Genomic DNA, 23,860 nt, shown 5'->3' with positions numbered 1-23,860 from the left:
GTTGAAAGATGATAGTAGCAATTATGCGGACTGGGTCCGTAAACTCATGATTGTCCTCATTGCTGCGCAGAAGGCTTATGTCCTTAATGCACCGCTCGGTGTGCTGAACTTCGAGCGTCGTGTGTGGATGTTGTGAACATCTGACATACACGTTTTTGATAACTACGTGATAGTTCGGCGCGTAATGCTTAACAGCTTAGAATTGAGGCGCTAAAGACGTTTTGAACATCATGGAATATACGAGATGTTCCAAGAGATGAAATTGAGATTTCATGCACGTGCCTTTGTTGAGAGGTATGAGACCTTCGACAAGATTCTTTATCTACAAAGTAAGGGAGCTTGGTGTCAAAACACGTGGGTACGTGTCGATACTACCTTGATGCAGGTCAGGGGGCCTGACAAGGCATTTACTGCCCCTGACACTACAGTAGATAGATAGCGGTGAACCCTGTTCACTATGCGACTCATGAACCCACTGCAGAGCACTGTTGGTGACCCCTTTGCCTATAAAATGAGGCCCAAAGCTCAGCTTTGGAGGTTGGACCTTTTGGGGTTTAGACTCTTTGATCACTGGCCGAAAGGCAATCACTATAGCAGTAATCCTACAGTAAGCATCCAATACAACAAGCAAAGCAGGAGTAGGGTTTTACGCGCTAAGCGGCCCGAACCTAGGTAAGAGACCTCGTCGGTGCTGATCGCTAGCTCTGCTCTTGGCGTCACCTCTCTCCCCGCCGAACGATCAAGGGATACTTGGAGGTTCCCATAGGTGTCATTTTCCCGACATAAGGGTTATTATCTTGTGGTGCAACTTGTCATTTTTTTAAATGCACTTGTTGCACCCCACCTCAACGCACACACAAGCACCTCCACACATTCACTCACATACCAAGGTTCACCCACATCAACACAAACAAAAACAAAAGGAAATATGCAATGCATGAAGGCATGATGCACATGAAATGATGACACGATGATCGGCTCACACCACATATCATTACCATATCAAGGTTGCCATACAAGGAAAGATTACAAGGAGGGGGGATTGCATTGGGGCTGTCACAAGGGTAGTTCATCGGGCAACCCCTTGTTCCGATCATTGCCTGATTGTTTTGCAGCTAGATCCGGTGGATGTCAAACCCTGCATGTCTAATTATTCCCGCTAAGAAATTATGTGGGAAAGAGAACCGTCGCTACAAGAAGTGGTCACTAGAACATGGGAAAGTAATAGGCCAGCAAAAAATCTTGGGTCGGCCTCGGACTCGCTTAAGAATATGATGATAAAGTTGCGGGAGTGGAGCAAAGAGAAGTTTGGCAATGTAATCAGGGACATTGAAAAGCTTCGTGGCGAGCTTGCCGGCCTACAGATTGGTAACGCACATTGGGCTATAATACGGCAAAATATGAATGAGTTAGACGAGAAATTGTACCGCGAGGAGATGCTTTGGCTTCAACGTCCACGAATTACATGGTTAAAGGAGGGCGAAAGAAATACGAGTTATTTGCATCGTCATGCGGTTTGGAGAGCATGAAGAAATCATATTCAGAGGTTGCACAAAGATGATGGTTCATGGTGTGATAGCCCTTCGGATATGGAACGGATGCCACGTTTGTATTTCAGTGAGGTGTACACAAAGGATCCCACGCTAAATCCGGACAGGGTCCTGGAATGCATTGCTCCAAAAGTTTCTGAGGAGATGAACAATTTCCTTTGTGCTCCTTATTCAGAAAAGGAGGTCTCACGCGCTGTTTCAGATTGGCCCACTAAAAGCACCAGGTACGGAAGGTTTTCTAGCACGATTTTATCAACGTAAGTGGGCGGCTTAAAGTCTGGAATTGTTGCGACGGTGCTTGAGTTTTTTTGTTAGTGGAGTTATGCCGGATGGAGTTAATGTGTCACGCCCCAGATGCGACCCTATCCTCAATTTGGCACGAGGGCCTCGTCAGGGATAGAAGCGCATCTCATCGTGTCGCAAGAATGGATATCATTACAAGTACATGTACTGAAAAGAAGATATATATATATAAATATATATATATATATATATATATATTTATATATATATATATATATAGAATTTGGCTTACACTCACCACAAGCTATATCAGAGTTACAACAGTACAATACATAATCATCATGAAAAAGAGCAGGGTCCGACTACGGACGAAAACAAACGAGAAAAGAAGAACGACGTCCATCCTTGCTATCCCAGGCTGCCGGCCTGGAACCCATCCTAGATCGATGAAGAAGAAGAAGAAACAACTCCAAATGAAGAATCGACGCACTAGCGTCAAGTAACCTTTACCTGTACTTGCAACTGGTGTTGTAGTAATCTGTGAGCCACAGGGGACTCGGCAATCTCATTTCCAAAGGTATCAAGACTAGCAAAGCTTAATGGGTGAGGTAAGGTTAAGTGGTGAGGTTGCAGCAGCGGATAAGCATATATTTGGTGGCTAACTTACGAGTACAAGAAATAAGAGGAGGAGATCTACGCATAGCGGACGTGAACTACTGATGATCAAATGAATGATCCTGAACACCTACCTACGTCAGACATAACCCCACCATGTCCTCGATCGGAGAAGGAACTCACGAAAGAGACATGCACGGTTACGCACACAGTTGGCATATTTTAATTAAGTTAACATCAAGTTATTTAGAACCAGTGTTAAACAAAGTTTCCATGTTGCCACATAACCGCGGGCACGGCTTTCCGAAAGATTTAACCCTACAGGGGTGCTCCAACTATTCCATCACCAATTACCACAAGCCGCATAGAAATCCTCGATCACGACACAAACGATCTTGTCGGATTCCTTAGTGGAAAACCTCAACTCTGAGATTACCCAAAGCATCACCGGAATCCCGATGCACAAGATATCTCGTCAAAGGTAAAACTAATCCAGCAAGGCCACCCGACGTGTCAACGATCCTAATAGGAGCCGTGTATCTCGTTCTCAGGACACGACGGATAAGCACAGCGTACAGTGGCCTGATAGAAAATCTCCCAAGTTGCCCCGGGTTGGCCCCGCAAACGGCTCTAGTTTTGGACGAGCCCCATCAGCACTGGCCCCCTGTATTATGTAGAATTACTCCTCGGGTAGCGCTAACTCCCTATGCATTTCAGTGTTAACAGAATTATTATATTGGGCAAATAGTACCAATGTTGGGCCTTGCCAAACCAGATTTAATCTAAAACGAATTGTCAAGGGGGTCCCCATAACAACCCCGATCGTGTTAGGAGCGCTCAAATATGGAACATAACACCGGTAGCCGAAACTAAGGGGGCAAAGGTGGAACAAAACACCAGGCTAGAAAGGCCGAGCCTTCCACCTTTACCAAGTATATAGGTGCATTAATTAAATAGCATTAATATGGTGATATGACAAGGAACCCATGTTATCACATGGAAGCAACTGCACCTGCAACTAGCAATGCTAACACGGGGTTAAGCAAGCAGTAAGATAGCCAATCGGTGGTTTGCTAGGTTGCACTGGTTGAAGGTTTGCATGGCATTGTTGAGAGGCTGTTATTTAACATGTGGTAGGCAACGGGACATAACGATAGAAATGGTAAAACTAGCATGGCAATGCTAGTAATGGTATCTGGATAAATGGTCATCTTGCCTGAGATCCCGCTTAGAAGAAGAATGACTCCGTGAAGCAGACGAACCGATGTAGTCGAACGGGTCCTCACATCCGACACGCTTGCGGAACTCTATCGAGACGAAGCAAACCGGAAACACAAATCAACACCGATATTCACCACACGATGCACAACATATCTGATGCATGGGCAGCGGAATACATGCCAGTCACGGCATGACAAATCACACAATCAAACACTACACATTAAGTGAAGTGCAATATGCAACAAGTTGCATATTGACGAAACTCCATGTTCAATCATTGAGTTCTATCCCGATTAGGTACACGGCAATATTAAATGTGGTTACACATGGCAAGAGGTGAAGCACAATTAAACTACCTATCTAGGCATTTTAAATGAGGTCGGAAATGACTTATAGCACCTCCGAGACGACCTCACATGTTAATTTACAATTCTGTCCAGATATGAACTAACACATTTAATTAGTTGTTAAACAGCAAAACAAATAGGTTCGCATGATTCTACGCCTCGTTACAAGCAATTTACACCTAGAGAACATCTCCAACGGAGCTACGGTTCAAAAGATACAAGCACCGCAAGATATGATGGCATGAATGCAAGATGTGTGCAACGACTATCACGAGTACTTCAAAACATACAACCAACAAGAGAAAATGAAAATACACTAGATTATAATCAAGTTTCATATAGGACACGATCAAATCGGAGCTACGGTTCAACAACTACGAGCAAAACAAGAAATCACTACAATCTGTCAAAATCAGCCACATAGCATTCTCTACACCCCACAACTACGAGCTACACAACTCAAATATAAGAAACCAAGGCATGACACGAAATAGGGCAAGAAGCACTACAACATACAACCAACAACAACTAGCATGGGAGCAAGGATCACTAGGACAAGAGGTCACAAAATGACTTCTCACACACAGTTTCACACTTAGTGAAAATAGCAGTTTATGAAGCTGCAGTTTTCGATCTAAAGCCATATTGACAGCAGCAAAATCATAAGCTACAGAAGTCAAAATGGCATGAAAATGCACATCATGCTAGATAATCACAAGGTCTACAACTAACTCCATTACACCAACCTCAAAACAGCTACAGATCACAAGATACACCCATGCAAAGACAGCAACAAAATATAACAGATTTCAGACTTAGAAATATTTTAGCATCTCCAAATCAGCACTATTTCTAGCAACTTGAGAGCAATCAAACCACACCTAAACATGCATTTCTATTGCAACCAAAATTACCAGGGGCTAGACTAAACACCAAAGGGCAACTCTCTAGTTTACAACACCTCAAACGAAGCACGGAATAAATCCTACGAGATAGACAAGAGGGCAACATGGAAAAATATTGCGCGAACTAACTTACTCAAAAGCTAAATCTAAATGCACAGGAAAATCCGATGGATTTTTCTACCCCGAAAACATATAAAACATGTGGGCTTGCAACACAAGAATATTGCCACACGTAAATGCGAGATAGTAACCTAAACACGGTAAAAATAACTAGCGGCAAATCCCTACACGCAAAAATACCAACGTCTATTCTAAAATATATGGAAAACTGGTTCCTAAAACATGAACGTTTAATCTACGACATTCGAGCAATCCGGGCACGCGCGAAAAAATAACTACGGGCTAAAACATTATAGACAGCACACGTTTCTAGGCATACGGCACGCTAAACGATGTCAAACAATTATGCAAGTTATAAATTCAGATTCTACATGAAATTCTACACCAAAACCATATACAATATGCCTCGATCCGACTTACGGTTAAAAAGTTACGGACATTCTAAATATCGTCTATTATTTCGAATTTATATAATTTCGAAACTACCTAAATATTTAACGGGCCGGACAGGGGGCGCAACCTAACTAAAATGTGCTCAGGCGGGGGATAGAGGCAGGAAAAAAAGGAGTGCTCACCTCGGAGAAAGGCCACCTGGGCCGGCTCGAACTGGGCCACGAGGAGGAGGTGGCCTGGAGGAGCCGACGGACTCTAGGCCGCTGCGGTTCGGCAGACGCGGCCCACTGGCGGTGCAGGTCACGCGGGGGGGGGGGGAGGAACCAACCAGCGCAACTCCTCGTCGTCTCCCGATCTCTGCAGGGCGGCGACGCAGCTCATGCCGACACCAAGCGCCGGCGGGGACGGAGGCAGGCGGCGCTCCGGCGCGAGGCACCGGCGGGGCCCTGGCGGGATCTGCGGGAGCAGGGCGGCGCAACCTTCCGATCTGGCTCCGGCGACCTACCGCGGCAGGAGGCACCCATGGCCGACGGGCTGGCTGCTCCGTGGCTCAGCCTGGCCAGGGGAGGCACTCGGGCCGACGGGTAGAGGACGGAAGCTGCTCGGGCAGGTCCCGCGGGAGAAGATGTGGAGCCGGGGCTCGGCGGCTCGGGCTGCTGCCCTCGGGCACGGGCGTGGTGGAGCGCTCGCGAGCCGGCGGCGGATCTGGGCTCGGTCGGGCCCGATCTGGTCCTAGCGGGCCCGACGGCTGCGTGGAGGAGGGAGGGAGGAGAGAGAGTTGGTGGATTAGGGTTTCGGGGGCACGGTTTTCGAGGAGAGAGGAGAGGGGGCTGTCTAAAAATACGAGGGGGTATTTATAGAGAAAAGGGGGGGCTAGGTTAACCAGAATTCCGTTCTGGATCCAACCGCGCAGTCGGAATCAGATAATTCCGAACGCGGGAACGGGTAAGTGGCCGAGAAGAGTGGTTTACCGGAGACGAGAGGGAAACGGGCGGCGCAGCAACGATATTTAAAACACCGAAAGACGTCTGACAGTAGACCGAATACGGTGCCGCTACGGTCGACCGTTCGAGTACCAGACGGACTCCGATCGCGACGAAACTTGACAGGCGGCCTAGTTATATTAAAATAACACCTCACATCAAATCTCACCCCAATCAGAGAAAGTTTTACGCACACTTTTAAAAACAAGATTTGACGATGCCGCGGGCGCGGGCGCGTGTGGTCGGGCTCGGAACGGACAACAACGAGAACCGGCAACTAACAACAGATGCAACTTTTTAAAACTGACGGCAATAGAGATGCCGATGCAATGCTGATGATGCGCATGATGCGATGATGATACAAAAGAAAATAGACACACGAAGAAAACGGAATAGAGGGGGAATCTTCTGGAACGTCGGCATCGGGCTGTCACAACTCTCCTACACTACAAGAGGATCTCGCCCCGAGATCCAAGAATGAAAGGGGGAGAGGATGAGAAAGAACAAGAGGTAAAAACTTAGTCGCTTCTTTGACAAACGAGTGAAAACAACGATCCTTGAAGGTTGCAAAGAGATGAGGAATGATAAGAGAAACAAGCAAGAATTCACGGAAAATTTCGGCAGCACTTCGGTAGGAAAATGGGACAAAAAATTCGATAAGATTGGAGAAATAGACAATATTCACAGCCAACAACTAAATATAACAAGGGAACACCATTATCTTGATAGAACAACATGATAGACCCAAAAGAGCAACATCACAATGCCTCCGGAAGAAGAGAATATGAACTAGCTCATACAGAAGAAGAGAATGAAGAGAGAATGGCAACTACTAACTCCAATGAACTTGGCAAGCATCCTTGCAAGAAGAATTAGACGGAGTTGTTGGAAAAACAACAACGAAAAGAACAAGATAGTAGTGGGCTTATGGAAACCTTTTCAAACTAATGAAGTGACAACAAGCCACTAACAGAAACAAGGATTGATTGGGAGAAACAAGACATGAACAATTTCTTACACCAAGAGGATACTTTGAGAACTTGGATTAATGACAAGCACCATGATAGCAACAATCCATAGGAAAAGCTTTAGGTGAAATCCAAACCAAGATAGCTCAATGAAGAACTCATGGGTTGAAAATATCTCATGATCATAGAATTGGTGGGTTTAATTATCTCATTCTTGAAAGAAAATCTCTTCGAGACTCCTACACTAACAAGAATGCTATAATACCACCTCAAAGGATAAAGGAAGAACAATTGCACATATAAATGCAAGAGAGAGGATACTTGAGGTTCTCCAACAAGAAGCTTGAAGAACACTTGAGAATGGATTGAAACCTTGATGAACCACCATGAAGGACCTCCGTATACAAATGAATGATGCAACGATATGAGGTTAGAAAAGAATAAGATTATGACCTTGCCAAGATTTAGATGAAGCCTCACAAAGAGATACTAAAAGAACTTGGAACTCCGGAAAAGAAAGATAAGCGCTTGAGAAAAGAATTGATATCATGAGCCACTCCGAAAGAAGAATTCAGATTACTATGAACAAGAATAAGAATTATGTTATGCTCATCCTTCATCAAGTTAAATTGATGACAAGAAACGGATTTAGCATACCACTTATTCTTCATGAAGGAAACTTGAAGAGAGAGATAGATATGCACCACATGAAGCATAAACGAAGGAAGCACCGGTAAGAATTCACAATTGAATGGGAACACCACGAATTGATGGAGTTACAAGAGAATGAAGAGATCATGAGCCACCTGAGAGAAAAACTTGAACAAGGCGCCGAAATAATCGAGAGACGAACGAAGAGACAACAATTGAGAAGAATTGAGGATGAAAGCTGAAGGCTGAGAACGAAGAATCTTCTGAAACGATGGCCTTCGGAGGAACGAGAATGAAAACAACTCAGAAAAGCACTGGATCGCAAGAAAGGGATTAGTCATGAGTGACAACAATTAATATGATTGCACAAAGCTGAAATAACGAATCTGCAAGAGAATGGACCAAGATTTGAGAGAAACACTCCTTCGAATTTGCAAGTTGAGAATGATGACGAGAAACAACACCAAGAAAACTGAGACACCGGAATAATGAAGAATGCAAGGTTGAGCCAAATATGAGAATTAATTCAAATAGAACTTGGAGAAAGAATATGACTGATGAAATTCATACTTACGTCATAGTTGAAAAAAATAATTAGAGATCTCCGGGAGAAGATTACAAGAGCCAGATAAGATCCTGGGAAAAACCTGTGGGTTATGGGGCCACTCAAAGAAACCACCGTTAGAAAAGATTGAAAGAAAGATTGAATGCACCGGTATAATAAAATAGATGAGGTTAGCACCTCGATATAACTGAAGGATTGAAAACCAAAACTTCTGAAATATCTTTAACACTCCGGATAGAAAGAGAGAGGAATTAATAAACAAGATATGCTGAAAGAATTTCCAACGTCGGAAAGAATTACAAGGACGAAAAGGATATGATGACACAGATAGCTGAATTGAATTCACCAGAAAAGATAGGACGATTGAATAAAGATGAACACGAAGCTCCTGAGAATCTTCACAATGAATCACCGGTTACGAAAGGAAGAAGAGATAGCGGAAGCCTCACTGAAAATAAAGGTACTTGGAGGAGAATTGAATCACTGAAGAAAAAGGGCGGGAGGGCGGGGAAAAACAAAAACAACTTGAGACAGATGAGACAAACTCCGGTAAGAATTGAGAGAATGATCTGCAACAATTGGAGAGGATTGAGTTCAGTTGAAGAGAAGTACACCGGTTGAATGGAATTGACACGATGACTCCGGTTGAAAAGGGATTGACATGACAACCTGATTTGAACACAAGGATTAGTACTCTCATAAAAAATATGAGAACACCACTTAAGAAAGATCTGAAATCACCACTTGACACCGAAGCAACTTGAATTACCATATTCCACAAAACAAGGGGTGAGGCTTACGAAACAAGCCAGAACAAACTCATGAGAGAGATTTCATCCGATATTTTCGTGGACTGGATCGCACGGGCTCGAACCTTACAGTAGCCATCAAGTGCACGGCAGTGCACCCGACATACGAAGCGTCCCCGAGTCGTAGCAAGCTTCAAGGACTCTTTAAGACACAACGAGAACCGCTGTAAGTCGACCGCCAACAAACGAATCCACTAGATGTCGAACCCCAACCTAACATCATGCATTTGTTGGAAGATTGTCCTATAAGTAACTACTTGAATTCCCACCTAAGAATTCCCTAAATTTCTGGTCATGCAATCTGGTACACGGATACAAGGAGTAATAATCACACAACTCCTATACTAACCCGTCACCTGTATCACATCCGTCAACACACAACCAGAATCTCGGACCTTCATCTACTACAGACCCTCGTGATCACAACGATACAAAGTATGGCAGTACTCCCGAACAATCTGCACCAATACTGGGGACATCGGGGCTATCTCGCCACTACTAGTATTGAAGCAATTACGAACATCCTTCGTTCTGAGATACTCAGAAATCTGAATGATAACGATGTGCTCGAGAATCCCCTGGAGCTCAACTCCCCGGAAGAAATCAAGTCAGACATGAGGCACCAAGACAGAACTCCGTCACATTGGCATCATATAGATTCCAAAAATATCCGCGTGATCCTAAAAAAAATTTGAGTGAGAAGAGGAGTAGAATAAATTATTACGTCAAGATTCCTCACCACAGCATAGAAGAGGAGAAAAAAAATCCTACTCTCCGATATATAACTAAGAGTCAAATAGTTTTTCACTAGACTCGACTCGGCCAAGTTCGATCAATCAAGGGGGCTCCTAGGTCGGTACTGCTCTAATACCAACTTGTCACGCCCAAGATGCGACCCTATCCTCAAATTTGGCACGAGGGCCTCGTCAGGGATAGAAGCACATCTCGTCGTGTCGCAGGAATAGATATCGTTACAAGTACATGTACCGAAAAGAAGAGATATATATATATAGAATTTGGCTTACACTCGCCACAAGCTACATCAGAGTTACAGCAGTACAATACATAATCATCATGAAGAAGAGCAGGGTCCGACTACAGACGAAAACAAACGAGAAAAGAAGAATGACGTCCATCCTTGCTATCCCAGGCTGCCAGCCTGGAACCCATCCTAAATCGATGATGAAGAAGAAGAAGCAACTCCAAATGAAGAATCAACGCACTCGCGTCAAGTAACCTTTACATGTACCTACAACTGGTGTTGTAGTAATCTGTGAGCCACACGGGACTCAACAATCTCATTTCCAAAGGTATCAAGACTAGCAAAGCTTAATGGGTGAGGTAAGGTTAAGTGGTGAGGTTGCAGCAGTGGCTAAGCATATATTTGGTGGCTAACTTACGAGTACAAGAAATAAGAGGAGGAGATCTACGCATAGCGGACGTGAACTACTGATGATCAAATGAATGATCCTGAACACCTACCTACGTCAGACATAACTCTACCGTGTCCTCAGTCGGAGAAGGAACTCACAAAAGAGACAGTCACGGTTATGCACACAGTTGGCATATTTTAATTAAGTTAACTTCAAGTTATCTAGAACCAGTGTTAAAAAAAGTTTCCACGTTGCCACATAACCGCGGGCACGGCTTTCCGAAAGATTTAACCCTGCAGGGGTGCTCCAACTAGTCCATCACAAATTACCACAAGCCGCATAGAAATCCTCGATCACGAAACTCGCGTTCTCGTCGGATTCCTTAGTGGAAAACCTCAACTCTGAGATTACCCAAAGCATCACCGGAATTCCGATGCACAAGATATCTTGTCAAAGGTAAAACTAATCCAGCAAGGCCACCCGACCTGTCGACGATCCCGATAGGAGCCACGTATTTCGTTCTGAGGACACGACGGATAAGCACATCGTACGGTGGCCTGATAAAAAATCTCCTGAGTTGCCCCGGGTTGGCCCCGCAAACGGCTCTAGTTTTGGACCAACCCCATCAGCACTGCGCCCCCCTATATTATGTAGAATTACTCCTCGGGTAGCGCTAACTCCCTATGCATTTCAGTGTTAACAAAATTATTATGTTGGGCAAATAGTACCAATGTTGGGCCTTGCCAGACCAGCTTTAATCTAAAACGAATTATCAAGGGGGTCCCCATAACAACCCCGATCGTGTTAGGAGCGCTCAAGTATGGAACATAACACCGGTAGCCGAAACTAAGGGGGCAAAGGTGGAACAAAACACCAGGCTAGAAAGGTCGAACCTTCCACCTTTACCAAGTATATAGGTGCATTAATTAAATAGCATTAATATGGTGATATGACAAGGAACCCATGTTATCACATGGAAGCAACTGCACCTGCAACTACCAACGCTAACACGGGGTTAAGCAAGCAGTAACATAGCCAATCAGTGGTTTGCTAGGTTGAACAGATTGAAGGTTTTCATGGCATTGTTGAGAGGCTGTTATTTAACATGTGGTAGGCAACGAGACATAACGATAGAAACGGTAAAACTAGCATGGCAATGATAGTAATGGTATCTGGAGAAATGGTCATCTTGCCTGAGATCCCGCTTAGAAGAAGAATGACTCCATGAAGCAGACGAACCGATGTAGTCGAACGGGTCCTCACATCCGACACGCTTGCGGAACTCTATCGAGACGATGCAAACCAGAAACACAAATCAACACCGATATTCACCACACGATGCACAACACATATGATGCATGGGCAGCGGAATACATGCAAGTCACGGCATGACAAATCACACAATCAAACACTACACATTAAGTGAAGTTCAATATGCAACGAGTTGCATATTGACGAAACCCCATGTTTAATCATTTACTTCTATCCCGATTAGGTACACGACAATATTAAATGTGCTTACACATGGCGAGAGGTGAAGCGCAATTAAACTACCTATCTAGGCATTTTAAATGAGGTCGGAAATGACTTATAGCACCTCCGAGACGACCTCACATGTTAATTTACAATTCTGTCCAGATCTGAACTAACACATTTAATTAGTTGTTAAACAGCAAAACAAATAGGTTCGCGTGATTCTACGCGTCGTTACAAGCAATTTACACCTAGAGAACATCTCCAACGGAGCAACGGTTCAAAAGATACAAGCACCGCAAGATATCATGGCATGAATGCAATATGTGTGCAACGACTATCATGAGCACTTCAAAACATACAACCAGCAAGAGAAAATGAAACTATATGAGATTCTAAGAAAGTTTCATATAGGGCACGATCAAATCGGAGCTACGGTTCAACAACTACGAGCAAAACAAGAAATCACTACAATCTGTCAAAATCAGCCACATAGCATTCTCTACACCCCACAACTACGAGCTACACAACTCAAATATAAGCAACCAAGGCATGACACGAAATAGGGCAATAAGCACTACAACATACAACCAACAACAACTAGCATGGGAGCAAGGATCACTAGGACAAGAAGTCACAAAATGACTTCTCACACACAGTTTCAGACTTAGTGAAAATAGCAGTTTATGAAGCTGCAGTTTTCGATTTGAAGCCATATTGATAGCAGCAAAACCATAAACTACAGGACTCCAAATAGCATGAAAATGCACATCATGCTAGAGAATCACAAGGTCTACAACTAACTCCATTACGCCAACCTCAAAAGAGCTACAGATCACAAGATACACCCATGCAAAGACAGCAACAAAATATAACAGATTTCAGACTTAGTAATATTTCAGCATCTCCAAATCAGCACTATTTCTAGCAACTTGAGAGCAATCAAACCACACCTAAACATGCATTTCTATTGCAACCAAAATTACCAGGGGCTAGACTAAACACCAAAGGGCAACTCTCTAGTTTACAACACCTTCAAACGAAGCACGGAATAAATCCTACGAGATAGACAAGAGGGCAACATGGAAAAATATCGCGCGAACTAAGTTACTCAAAAGCTAAATCTAAATGCACAAAAAAATCCCGAAAACATATAAAACATGTGGGGTTGCAACACAAGAATATTGCCAACACGTAAATGCGAGATAATAACCTAAACACGCTAAAATAACTAGCGGCAAATCCCTACACACAAAAATACCAATGTCTGTTCTAAAATACATGGAAAAGTGGTTCCCAAAACATGAACATTTAATCTACGGCATTCGAGCAATCCGGGCACGCGCGAAAAAATAACTACGGGCTAAAACATTATAGACATCACACGTTTCTAGGCATACGGCATGCTAAACGATGTCAAACAATTATGCAAGTTATAAATTCAGATTCTACGCGAAATTATACACCAAAAGCATATATAATACGCCTCGATCCGACTTACGGTTAAAAAGTTACGGACATTCTAAATATCGTCTATTATCTCGAATTTATATAATTCCGAAAACTACCTAAATATTTAACGGGCCGAACAGGGGGCGCAACCTAACTAAAATGTGCTCAGGTGGGGGATAGAGGCAGGGAAAAAAAGGAGTGCGCACTTCGGGGAAAGGCCACCTAGGCCGACTCGAACTGGGCCACGAGGAGGAGGTGGCCTGGAGGAGCCGAAGCTGCCGACGGACTCTGGGCTGCTGCGGTTCGGCGGACGCGGCCCACCGGCGGTGCAGGTCATGCGGGGGGGAACCGACGAGCGCAACTCCTCGTCGTCTCCCGATCTCTGCAGGGCGGCGGCGCAGCTCATGCCGACAGCAGGCGCCGGCGGGGACGGAGGCACGCGGCGCTCCAGCGCGAGGCACCAGCGGGGCCCTGGCGGGATCTGCGGCAGCAAGGCGGCGTGGCTTTCTGATCTGGCTCCGGCGACCTACCGCAGCAGGAGGCGGCCATGGCCAGCGGGCTGGCTGCTCCGCGGCTCGGCCTGGCCAGGGGAGGCACTCGGGCCAGCGGGCAGAGGGCGGAAGCTGCTTGGGCAGGTCCAGCGGGAGAAGATGTGGAGCCGGGGCTCGGCGGCTCAGGCTGCTACCCTCGGGCACGGGCGCGGTGGAGCGCTGGCGAGCCAGCGGCGGATTTGGGCTCGGCCGGGCCCGATCTGGGCCTGGCGGGCCCGGCGGCTGCGCAGAGGAGGGAGGGAGTAGAGAAAGTGGGTGGATTACGGTTTCGGGGGCACGGTTTTCGAGGAGAGAGGAGAGGGGGCTGTCTAAAAATATGAGGGGGGGGGGGGTATTTATAGAGAAAAGGGGGGCTAGGTTAACCGGAATTCCGTTCTGGATCCAACCGCGCAATCGGAATCGGATAATTCTGAACGCGGGAACGGGTAAGTGGCCGTGAAGAGTGGTTTACCGGAGACGAGAGGGAAAACGGGCGGCGCGACAACGATATTTAAAACACCGAAAGACGTCCGGCGCTAGACCGAATACGGTGCCGCTACGGTCGACCGTTTGGGTACCAGACGGACTCCGATCGCAACGAAATTTGACATGCGGCCTAGCTATATTAAAATAACACCACACGTCAAATCTCACCCCAATCAGAGAAAGTTTTACGCACACTTTTAAAAACAAGATTTGACGATGTCGTGGGCGCGTGCGTGTGTGGTCGGGCTCGGAACGGACAATGACGAGAACCGGCAACTAACAACGGATGCAACTTTTGAAAACTGGCGGCAACAAAGATGCCGATGCAATGTTGATGATGCGCATGATGCGATGATGATGCGACAAAAGAAAATAGACACACGACGAAAACGGAATAGAGGGGGAATCTTTTGAAACGTCGGCATCGGGCTGCCACATAATGATACGGCTATCGTTTTGATTCCAAAAGTCCCTCACCCAAAGGAGCTAAAGGACTTCAGACCGATAAGCCTTTGCAATGTGGTGTATAAAATTGTCTCAAAATGTATGGTCAAGAGGCTTAGGCCTCTTCTTATGGAGCTTATTTCGGAGAAACAAAGTGCCTTTATTCCAGGCCGTTTCATATCTGATAATTCTATCATTGCATTTGAATGTATTGACTATATCCAGTCCCTAAAAGGTAATACAGATATGTGTTGCGCCTACAAGCTTGATCTTTCAAAATCTTATGATCGAGTGGATTGGAATTTTTTGGAGAAGGCTTTGTTGAAGTGGGCTTTTCTTCGGCTTGGATTTCACACATTATGGCGTGTGTTACTTTGGTTAAATACTTGGTCAACTTTAACGGGAAGCTTTTGGAGTCCTTTGCCCCTACCAGAGGTCTTCGCCAAGGGGATCCTCTTTCACCGTTTCTATTCTTATTTGTGGCTGGTGCATTATCTTCCTTAATTAGTGAGGCCACTGTGGTGAATGGTTTACATGGGGTTCAGATTTGTAGAAGGGCACCAGTAATATCTCACTTGCTCTTTGCGGATGACTCGCTTTTATTCTTTCATGCTTCTGAGCAGCAGGCGAGCATTGTTAAAGGTTTGTTGAACACTTATGCAGAGGCGACGGGTCAATTTATAAACCCATCAAAGTGTTCCATCCTGTTTTCTGGCAATTGCCCTCAGCTGATCTCAGAGGAAATACGTAGTATTCTGGATATTTCGAAGGAAGTTTTTGAGGCTAGGTATCTCGGGCTACCTGTTCCAGAAGGAAGAATGCACAAGGGTAGGTTTGAGACCTTGCAGTCAAGTTTGAGGAAAAGATTAATAGACTGGAGTGAGCAGTATATGTCTTCTTGTAAGAAGGAGATTTTGATCAAGTCTGTTGACCTGCTTATGTTATGAGTGTATTTCGATTACCAGTGTCGGTGTGTGATGAGCTGACCCGCCTGATGAGACAATATTGGTGGGGTGTTGACAGGGGAAAGAGGAAAATGGCGTGGCTAAAATGGGACAAGATGATTTTGCCTAAATCAAAAGGTGGCATGGGGTTTAGGGATATGCGGGCTTTTAACCAAGCATTGTTGGCCTAGGCGTGGAGATTGATTGATGATCCTACCAGTTTGTGTGCTCGTTTGCTCAAAGCTAAGTACTATCCAAATGGTGACATCTTGGACACTGTGTTTCCTGTAAATTCTTCGGTGGTTTGGAAGGGTATTATCTTTGGTACGGAACATGTCAGAAAAGGAGTTATATGAAGAGTAGGAGATGGCAAATCAATTCGTGCTTGGAGGGACCCCTGGACACCACGTGGTAATGATTTCAGGCGAGTGACACAAAAGAGAAATTGCAGATTGAATAGGGTGTCAGATTTTCTAAATGACAATGGTTCATGGCACATGCAGCGACTACAAGAGTATTTCTGATCGATGAACGTACAACATATACTAAAAATTCGCACTTCTCTCCGAAACATGCAAGACTTCATTGCGTGGGCGCCGAAGAAAACTGGTTGTTTTACTGTAAAAAGTGCGTATAAGTTAGCAATGAAGTCTGATTCTGGTGCGTCCAGCTCTCAGCCCGACGGGGAACGGTCGCTATGGAACTGTATTTGGCAAGCGAAGGGGCCGTTGAAGATGCGTGTGTGCGCGTCGAAGGTAGCGGCGGTCGCACTGGCGACCAACCAATGCAAGTCTTACCGCCACGTAAGTACACGTGATACATGCATGCTTTGTGGTGTGGAAAAGGAAGGAACTTTTCATGCGTTAGTAACATGTGGTCATGCCAGGATTTTATGGGACACGGTGAGGTCCATCTTGCCACTTCCGTCCAATGAGCTGCTCATAGACAATGGCCCTGAATGGCTACTACAGTACATGTTTTGGCAAACTGCTCTGAACAGGTGCGTGACATGGTCATCATCTTAATCTGGCGTATTTGGCAGTTGAGTGCATGGAAAAAGTGTACCATCGGTTGACTTCCTAGACAGCTATTTAAGATCATTATCCCATGCTAGAAATTCCAGTACTGAAGAATAAAAGGGAAGATGCCTCTCGACTTTATTCAGTCGGAAGCGCACTGTACAGGAGATGCAGTTCCTGACCCTTGGCCACGGCCTCCGACTGGATTTTGGCCCTGTCTGTAGATGTAGATGGATCGTTCTCACCACTCGATGGTTCAGCAGGGACTGGTATGATCTTACACAACGAAGTTGGAGTTGTGCTTTTTGCGGCCTACCGAGTCATTTTTAATTTTAATGGTGCACTGGAAGTAGTATTGTTGGCACTGGCCTTTTGTAACTTATTACTATCACCAGTCTACACCAGAGTAAATTGCTTTCCTGAAAAAATTTGACTGGTTTTGGTTGGGGTGCTCCGGGCCAGGGCAGCAGTGCAACGCCCAGGCGACGCTTGTGGGTCCCAGTAGCAAGCTACTGTGGTGGACCCACCCCCACAAAAAATAAATTTAATATCGTTATGGGCACATTGCCCACATATCAGATATTAAACTGATAAGAACAGATACTACACTTGATCTTAGCCAAAAGGCCGAGAAAGGTATGAGTTCTCCTGCTGCCCAGCCTCTTCTTTTATACACCTCTCCCGGCTCCCTCCGCTCAGCGCAAGCGAGGTGGGACTAAACTCGCATCACGCGAGGAACGAACGCTCTGTGTGGGATCGCCGTAGCTGGGCTCTTTTAACCAAATCTCCCAAGGCCCAAACCGTAACGCAACGGCGGCCTCGTTGCGAGTAAAAGATAAGGCCCAAACTACACGCTTAGCGCCGTCGGAGGAAACGGACCGGGAGAAGGCTCCACCGGCTGCCTCGTCTCCGATGGCCACACCGCCGGCTCCGGTGCCCCCGGCCACAGCCAACTCCGCGCCGACGCCTACGCGGTCGCCGTTCAAGGCGCCACCCTTCTCCCAGCCCCCGTCCACTGCCGGTACCCTCAAGACGGAGATCCCTCCCGCCTCCACCTCGGCCGCCACCGCCGCCGGAGTACCCGCCGTGGGAGCCTCAGCCGAGGACTCGCCGCACGTCATCACCGTCCCTAGCTACTCAGGTGACCTCCTCTCCCGGCGTCCCGCCCCAGTCCCGCCCTCACCAGCACTTTCGCGTCTAGTGAAGGCGAAGACCTAGAACCCTATCTGACCGAGGGTTGCGCTTGCAGGGTGGTTCTCGTACGACAGCATCAGCGACACGGAGCGCCGCCTGTTGCCAGAGTTCTTCGAAGGGGAGGTCGCCGTGGTGTCTGGGTCACGGGGCCCGGAAGCCTACAAGTACTATCGCAACTCCCTCGTCAAGAGGTTCCGGGCAAGGCCAGCGCGGCGGCTCACGCTCACCGAGGCCAGGCGGGGCCTTATCGGCGACGTTGGCTCTGTGCGCCGTGTGTTTGACTTCCTTGAAGAATGGGGCCTCATCAACCATGGTGCTCCTCCGCTGGGGGCGAAGCAGGGGAAAGACAAGAGGGAGGAAGGGGCGACTTCTCAGTCTTCATTGCCTGCTGGACCAACCACACCCAAGAAGCTCTGCGTAGGGTGCCGCAGCGTCTGCGGCTCTGCCTATTTCACCTGCGAGAAGGTGAGTGATTTGCCATTGTTTTGACTGTCAAGTGCTGTGTAAACTTGCATTTCAGTTTATGTAATATGTGCATAGTATGCATTATTTGTAGTATCTGGTTAGAACTATCTTAGCTCATTCATATAAGTACTTCTAATAATTGGCTATAGTGACCTGTTTAGGTTTTCTGCCATTATAAAAAGCACTACATTAAGCCGCAGATTATGAATATTCATATTATTTATGTAGTGTAACTGGGGGAACGGGTTCTTTTTAACAAGGGGAAAACACCTGGTTTTATTACCAGAAACCAAAGCAGTTCAGTACAACGAAAGTAAACAGGAAAGTAACTGGTACACATGCCAAAAGATAAGTAAGCAAAAGGCAATGTCTACCAGCAAACACGGTGATGTGTAAAACAGAATATCCTATACAGCAACCTTACAAACTACCATACACAAGCCAGTGAAAAGCACAGCCACAAGCAAAACTATCCGCACCGTCTCACATAAGCCTTTGTGCTGTAGACTGCCATCCTTTCGCCTTTGTACCAATTGAGAACATCTCTGTTTTGCTCCTTTGTCTGCAAATCGACCATGCCAATCATCCAGTGACCAATCAAGTTAGTAACAACAACCCGGTTGTCCAGTTAATCAGCACACGAGTAGGAATTGTTACGACATTTCCTCCATACTATAACCATAAAACTGCTGGCATGCCAACGGACACCAAAATCCAAACTTGTCAATGGAACTGTTGTAACCATCCACCAAACAGATGATCAACAAGAGGTTGTACTTCCCTGAAAAACAAACGCACAGCAGTCTATGTTCTATGTGTAACTTCCTAGGGGGCATGAAAAAAGGAGATGATCATTAGTCTTATTATTCCACAGAATTGACATGATTGATTTCCCTCCCACCCTCTTTGACTCAGGACCAGCCACAGGAAAGCCTTGAATTTTAAGGGAATTTTAATTTTCCACAAAAAAAATCTGTGGAAGCCCCAGAAACGCAAGTTACACAGTTTTATAAAGAAATTTTACTGAGAAAACAGCTGGATCTAGTGTCCAGTTAACTGAATCCACCTCATCAGTAAGTTCAATGTGCTCACACAAGTCCCTAACCTCTTCCTCTCCAAATATCGCCAGTTAAAGTTATTCTAAACCTGACACCATCCCAACCTTTCCTGATCTTGTAAAGGGTTCTTAATCTGATAGAGAAAGCCACCAGGGTAGCGTTTAGTTATGAGCCTGCCCATGTGTTTTTCGGATTGGAGATATTCCTGGTTGATCGTTGGTTTTGGCTTAGCTGGTTTGATATGTACACACCATAGAAAGGGCGCAGGGACAGATGAGCAAATAGAAAACTTAATGGTGTATCTTTTGTTTTGGGAACTGGTAATTGCATATGTATGTGAATAGTTGCTTATAAGTTTAAGTCGAGTGGGCTTGCTCTTCATATGAATATTGTATTGTCAAGCTTTGCTTTTTATTTGTACTGTATTACTGTGTCTTTTGCCTATTGCCACTCTTGGATTGACTGTGAATGTAGAAGGATTAGCAGGACTATTCTATGACTAATTTTGAACTAACCCCTTCCTGTTCACATAAACATGCCATGAACTGGAGGGTTTTATCATAAATCATATATCAAATATTTGCAAACAGTGTCGTAATTGCATCCGTTTTAAGTCTGTGAAGCTTGGAACACTTTATTTGGCCTGTGTTTGCCCCTTGATTTTGTTTCTGTGGTCATATCATTCTTTATATTTTAGCTGGAACTGTTATCAATTTGTTGTCTATTTTAGCTAGAAGATTGCTATTTTCTATCCTTAACTTTTGCTTATGGTCAGGCGGATATAAGCATATGTTGTAGATGCTTTGTGCGTGGCAACTATCGGCCTGGTCTTACTCCAGCAGACTTCAAGAAAGTTGAAATTAGCGAAGACGCCAAATCAGATTGGACAGACAAGGAAACTCTTCACCTACTTGAGGCTGTCTTGCATTATGGAGAAGACTGGAAGAAGGTTTCTGAACATGTTGGTAGTCGCTCAGAGAAAGACTGCATTGCTAGACTCATCCGATTATCTTTTGGAGAACAGTTCATGGGATCTAAGGAGCAGAAAATGGAGTTTGAGATTGATGATGATGTTATTAATGAATCTAGAGCAGAGATCCCAAAACGACTGCGTCTCACACCACTGGCAGATGCAAGCAATCCAATTATGGCTCAGGTCTGTATCTGTGACTTTGCCCTGTTTTTGTAGTTGCTACCTCCCTTGACTGGTACAAGCAGTTTAGTGTTCAAAATTAATGATTCATAAGAGCAGGGCACTTCTCACTCATCCTATATACCTAAATAATTAGACCCCACTAACTTAGTTCCCTTAACATGCAACTATGCCAACCCAACATACCACCATGCATGGGAAAAGGCCCACCTTAATATGCACCATGCACCACTTATATTCTACAACTATATAATAATCAAATAGAATAAATTATATAATATTATATGTATATTTTTTCAGTTCTCATATTATTATTTCCTATAGCAATGTTTCATATAACCAAATATCACTGAAATAATTGCAACACATTCCCGCAGCAACGTGCGGGGCATCTTCTCTAGTTTTGTACTTGAAATGATAACATGTAACGATCAGTTTGTTACAGTTTCGGTTTTGGTACCATATGTGGCTGTCACATGTTGCTAACTTACTATATCAAGTGTTGCAGCAGTAAGCATAGAACATGGTAATCTATAGCTTGGTATAACTTAGTCTTTGTGTTAATTAGTACTCCCGCCGATCCAAAAAACAATGTCGTGATTTGAGCTAAAGCCACAACACTTTTTTTGGATCGGAGGGAGTAGTAACTTGTAGTATATCTTGAGCATTCCATTTATGCTGCGCTACTCATGTGAACAAATGGAAAACACGTACTGGAATGCCTTCAGGTTCTGATGTATAAGTTATTTTCTTTTCTTCAGACACGAAACACTATGTGAACTTCAAGATGATTTCTGACAAGGAAATTAAAAATAACTCATAGAATTTTTGCACATGTGTACACAAAACAAGTGTACATGCTGGTCTCCATCATGCCTGAATAGCTGCCTTATATGGTCGACTAGTTTGGACGTAGAAATTTGTTGATGGAGCAAATCATGGAACTGCATTGTTTTACCAGGTCGCGTTCTTGTCAGCAATTGTTGGCTCAGGCGTTGCGGCAGCAGCAGCGCAAGCAGCTATTTCTGCACAATCCCAGGTTGATATGAATGACAGCCAGACTGATTCTCCAACCAGCAGCACTAAGGAAGAAGGTAGCAACTTGTGCTCTCTAACCCATATGAGTTTGACATTCTGTCTTATTGATGTTGCATTGTTGAGGAACATACTGCTTTGCGTGTCACTGTGCAAACAATGATAATTGACGGTTGTGGTAACAGGACTGCTCAAGTAATGCGCTGGGCAGTGGCGGTGCCAGTCCCCTAACTCTGTAGGGTCAAATACATGGTTACCAATAAATTTCACATAATTGTTTTTACATGAATGCGTACATGTATTTGATAGTTCTGCTAAATTTCACATAATTCACTACTGGGAAGCAATAAGATAAGTCATAATCAGTGCATGTGCAAAGAATAGGCTATGGACCTGTATCCAAGTTCCTTATGTGGCATGATTTAAATTCACATTCTTGCTGCTACATGCATGCACACCGTGATTTAGTTTGCCATTCTTTCCTAGAAATACTTACTCTGAGTATTCAAGTTCCTTTAGTGGCATGATTTAAATTCACATTCTTGCTGCTACATGCATGCACACCGTGATTTAGTTTTTGCCATTCTTTCCTAGAAATACTTACTCTGAGTATTCAAGTTCCTTTAGTGGCATGATATAAATTCACATTCTTGCTGCTACATGCATCCACACTGTGATTTAGTTTGCCACTCTTTCCTAGAAATACTTACTCTGAGTATTCAGAAGGCTCTTCTCTTGGCTCAATTAGTTTTCTCTGCAGAATCTTCTTACACCAATGGGCTTTCAGACACCGATTTACTCAAAGAGGCATCCGCAAATGCACAAGTACAACTTCAAAAGGAGCAAAAAGATATAGAGCAATCTTTATCGGCCATAGTGGATGTCCAGGTATCAACATAGGGGTTTTGAGATATTACTGCTTAAAAGTTGGTATCTATATTGACTTGTTATCTATTGCTTCAAATTATCCTCAGATGAAGGAAATCCAAGATAAGATAAGTCGCTTTGAGCAGAAAGAGCTGCTGATGGAGAAAGAGAGGGAGCAGCTCCATCACTTGCGGGAACTGCTTTTCATGGATCAGCTTGCGGTTGTGCAGCATCAGCGCAGACCGCATGTTGTAGCAGCTGAGAACAAGGAGGAGGAGAAACCGAAACCTATTATCACCACGAGTTAGATCAAGTGGGCCTTCGTTGGTAGCATCGGAGGGCTGTGAGGATTGGAACTCTGTTCCTCCTATGTCGGCAAAAGGGAGATACATATTGTTGGAATCCTGTGACGAACACTAAATTTAATCTTCTTTTGCAGGCTCTAGATTAGTGTATTCTGTTTGTATGTGGCTGCTTCGGATGTTGTACTAATGTCGTCTGATTACATTGTAGTCTAGCTAATGGAAATGGTGTTCTTAAAAACACCAGACTGATATGGAATTCACGTTAAATGGGCTGATCCGTTTGGTGAAGAGGGGGAGCTTGAAAACATGCTAGAGTGGTACCGATCTAAACTTCCCGAGGTGACCTAGCAATGCGATGGATAATTTGTTTCATGCTTGGTTAATTTTTGTTGTCTATTTTATTATTTGTCCAACTGAAAAAACTATAAACAAGTTCAGTATAATGTAGTTTTTCTGTATAGAATGAGCCTAAGTGCTCACCTTGGCTTTTCTTACAATATTTGATCAAACCCCATATATAACTGCGGCATGGCAAATAAAGAGGGACATGAGAGGTGTACGGCATTTCTAACCGATGCCCTAAAATCTAGTGGAGTAAAAGTTAAAGTGAAGTTAATAGAGTAAAATTTTACTTCACTAACGGTTGCTGCACCTAGCCGATCCCCTATAGTTATAGCGGAGTAAAATCAAAT

The 23,860-nt window shown here is 44.7% G+C and overlaps 1 protein-coding gene and 1 non-coding gene across 2 annotated transcripts; one reads left to right on the top strand and one right to left on the bottom strand.

The window, feature by feature from the left end:
• Positions 1-17,534: 17,534 nt before the first annotated feature.
• LOC123406452 lies at positions 17,535-17,731 on the bottom strand. The gene has a single exon (XR_006612155.1). It is a non-coding gene; the product is annotated as a U2 spliceosomal RNA (small nuclear RNA).
• A 218-nt stretch (positions 17,732-17,949) lies between these two features.
• Positions 17,950-23,406, top strand: LOC123401929 (SWI/SNF complex subunit SWI3B). The gene is made up of 6 exons (XM_045095796.1): positions 17,950-18,232; positions 18,341-18,750; positions 20,584-20,964; positions 21,923-22,055; positions 22,757-22,884; positions 22,971-23,406. Exons 1-6 carry the CDS (start codon positions 18,004-18,006, stop codon positions 23,169-23,171), a joined length of 1,482 nt encoding a protein of 493 aa, XP_044951731.1. The 5' UTR covers positions 17,950-18,003; the 3' UTR covers positions 23,172-23,406.
• Positions 23,407-23,860: the final 454 nt, after the last annotated feature.

Source organism: Hordeum vulgare, chromosome 6H (assembly GCF_904849725.1).
Source record: "Hordeum vulgare subsp. vulgare chromosome 6H, MorexV3_pseudomolecules_assembly, whole genome shotgun sequence".
NCBI lineage: Eukaryota > Viridiplantae > Streptophyta > Magnoliopsida > Poales > Poaceae > Hordeum > Hordeum vulgare.
The sequence above is the reverse complement of the archived record's forward strand: the minus strand, read 5'-3'. Positions and strand labels throughout refer to the sequence as shown.

Coding starts and splice junctions, on each gene's coding strand:
- LOC123401929 (XM_045095796.1), top strand. CDS start 18,004: ATGGCCACACCGCCGGCTCCGGTGCCCCCGGCCACAGCCAACTCCGCG. Junction 20,965..21,922: donor GCAATCCAATTATGGCTCAG/GTCTGTATCTGT, acceptor TTGTTTTACCAG/GTCGCGTTCTTGTCAGCAAT. Junction 22,885..22,970: donor CGGCCATAGTGGATGTCCAG/GTATCAACATAG, acceptor AATTATCCTCAG/ATGAAGGAAATCCAAGATAA.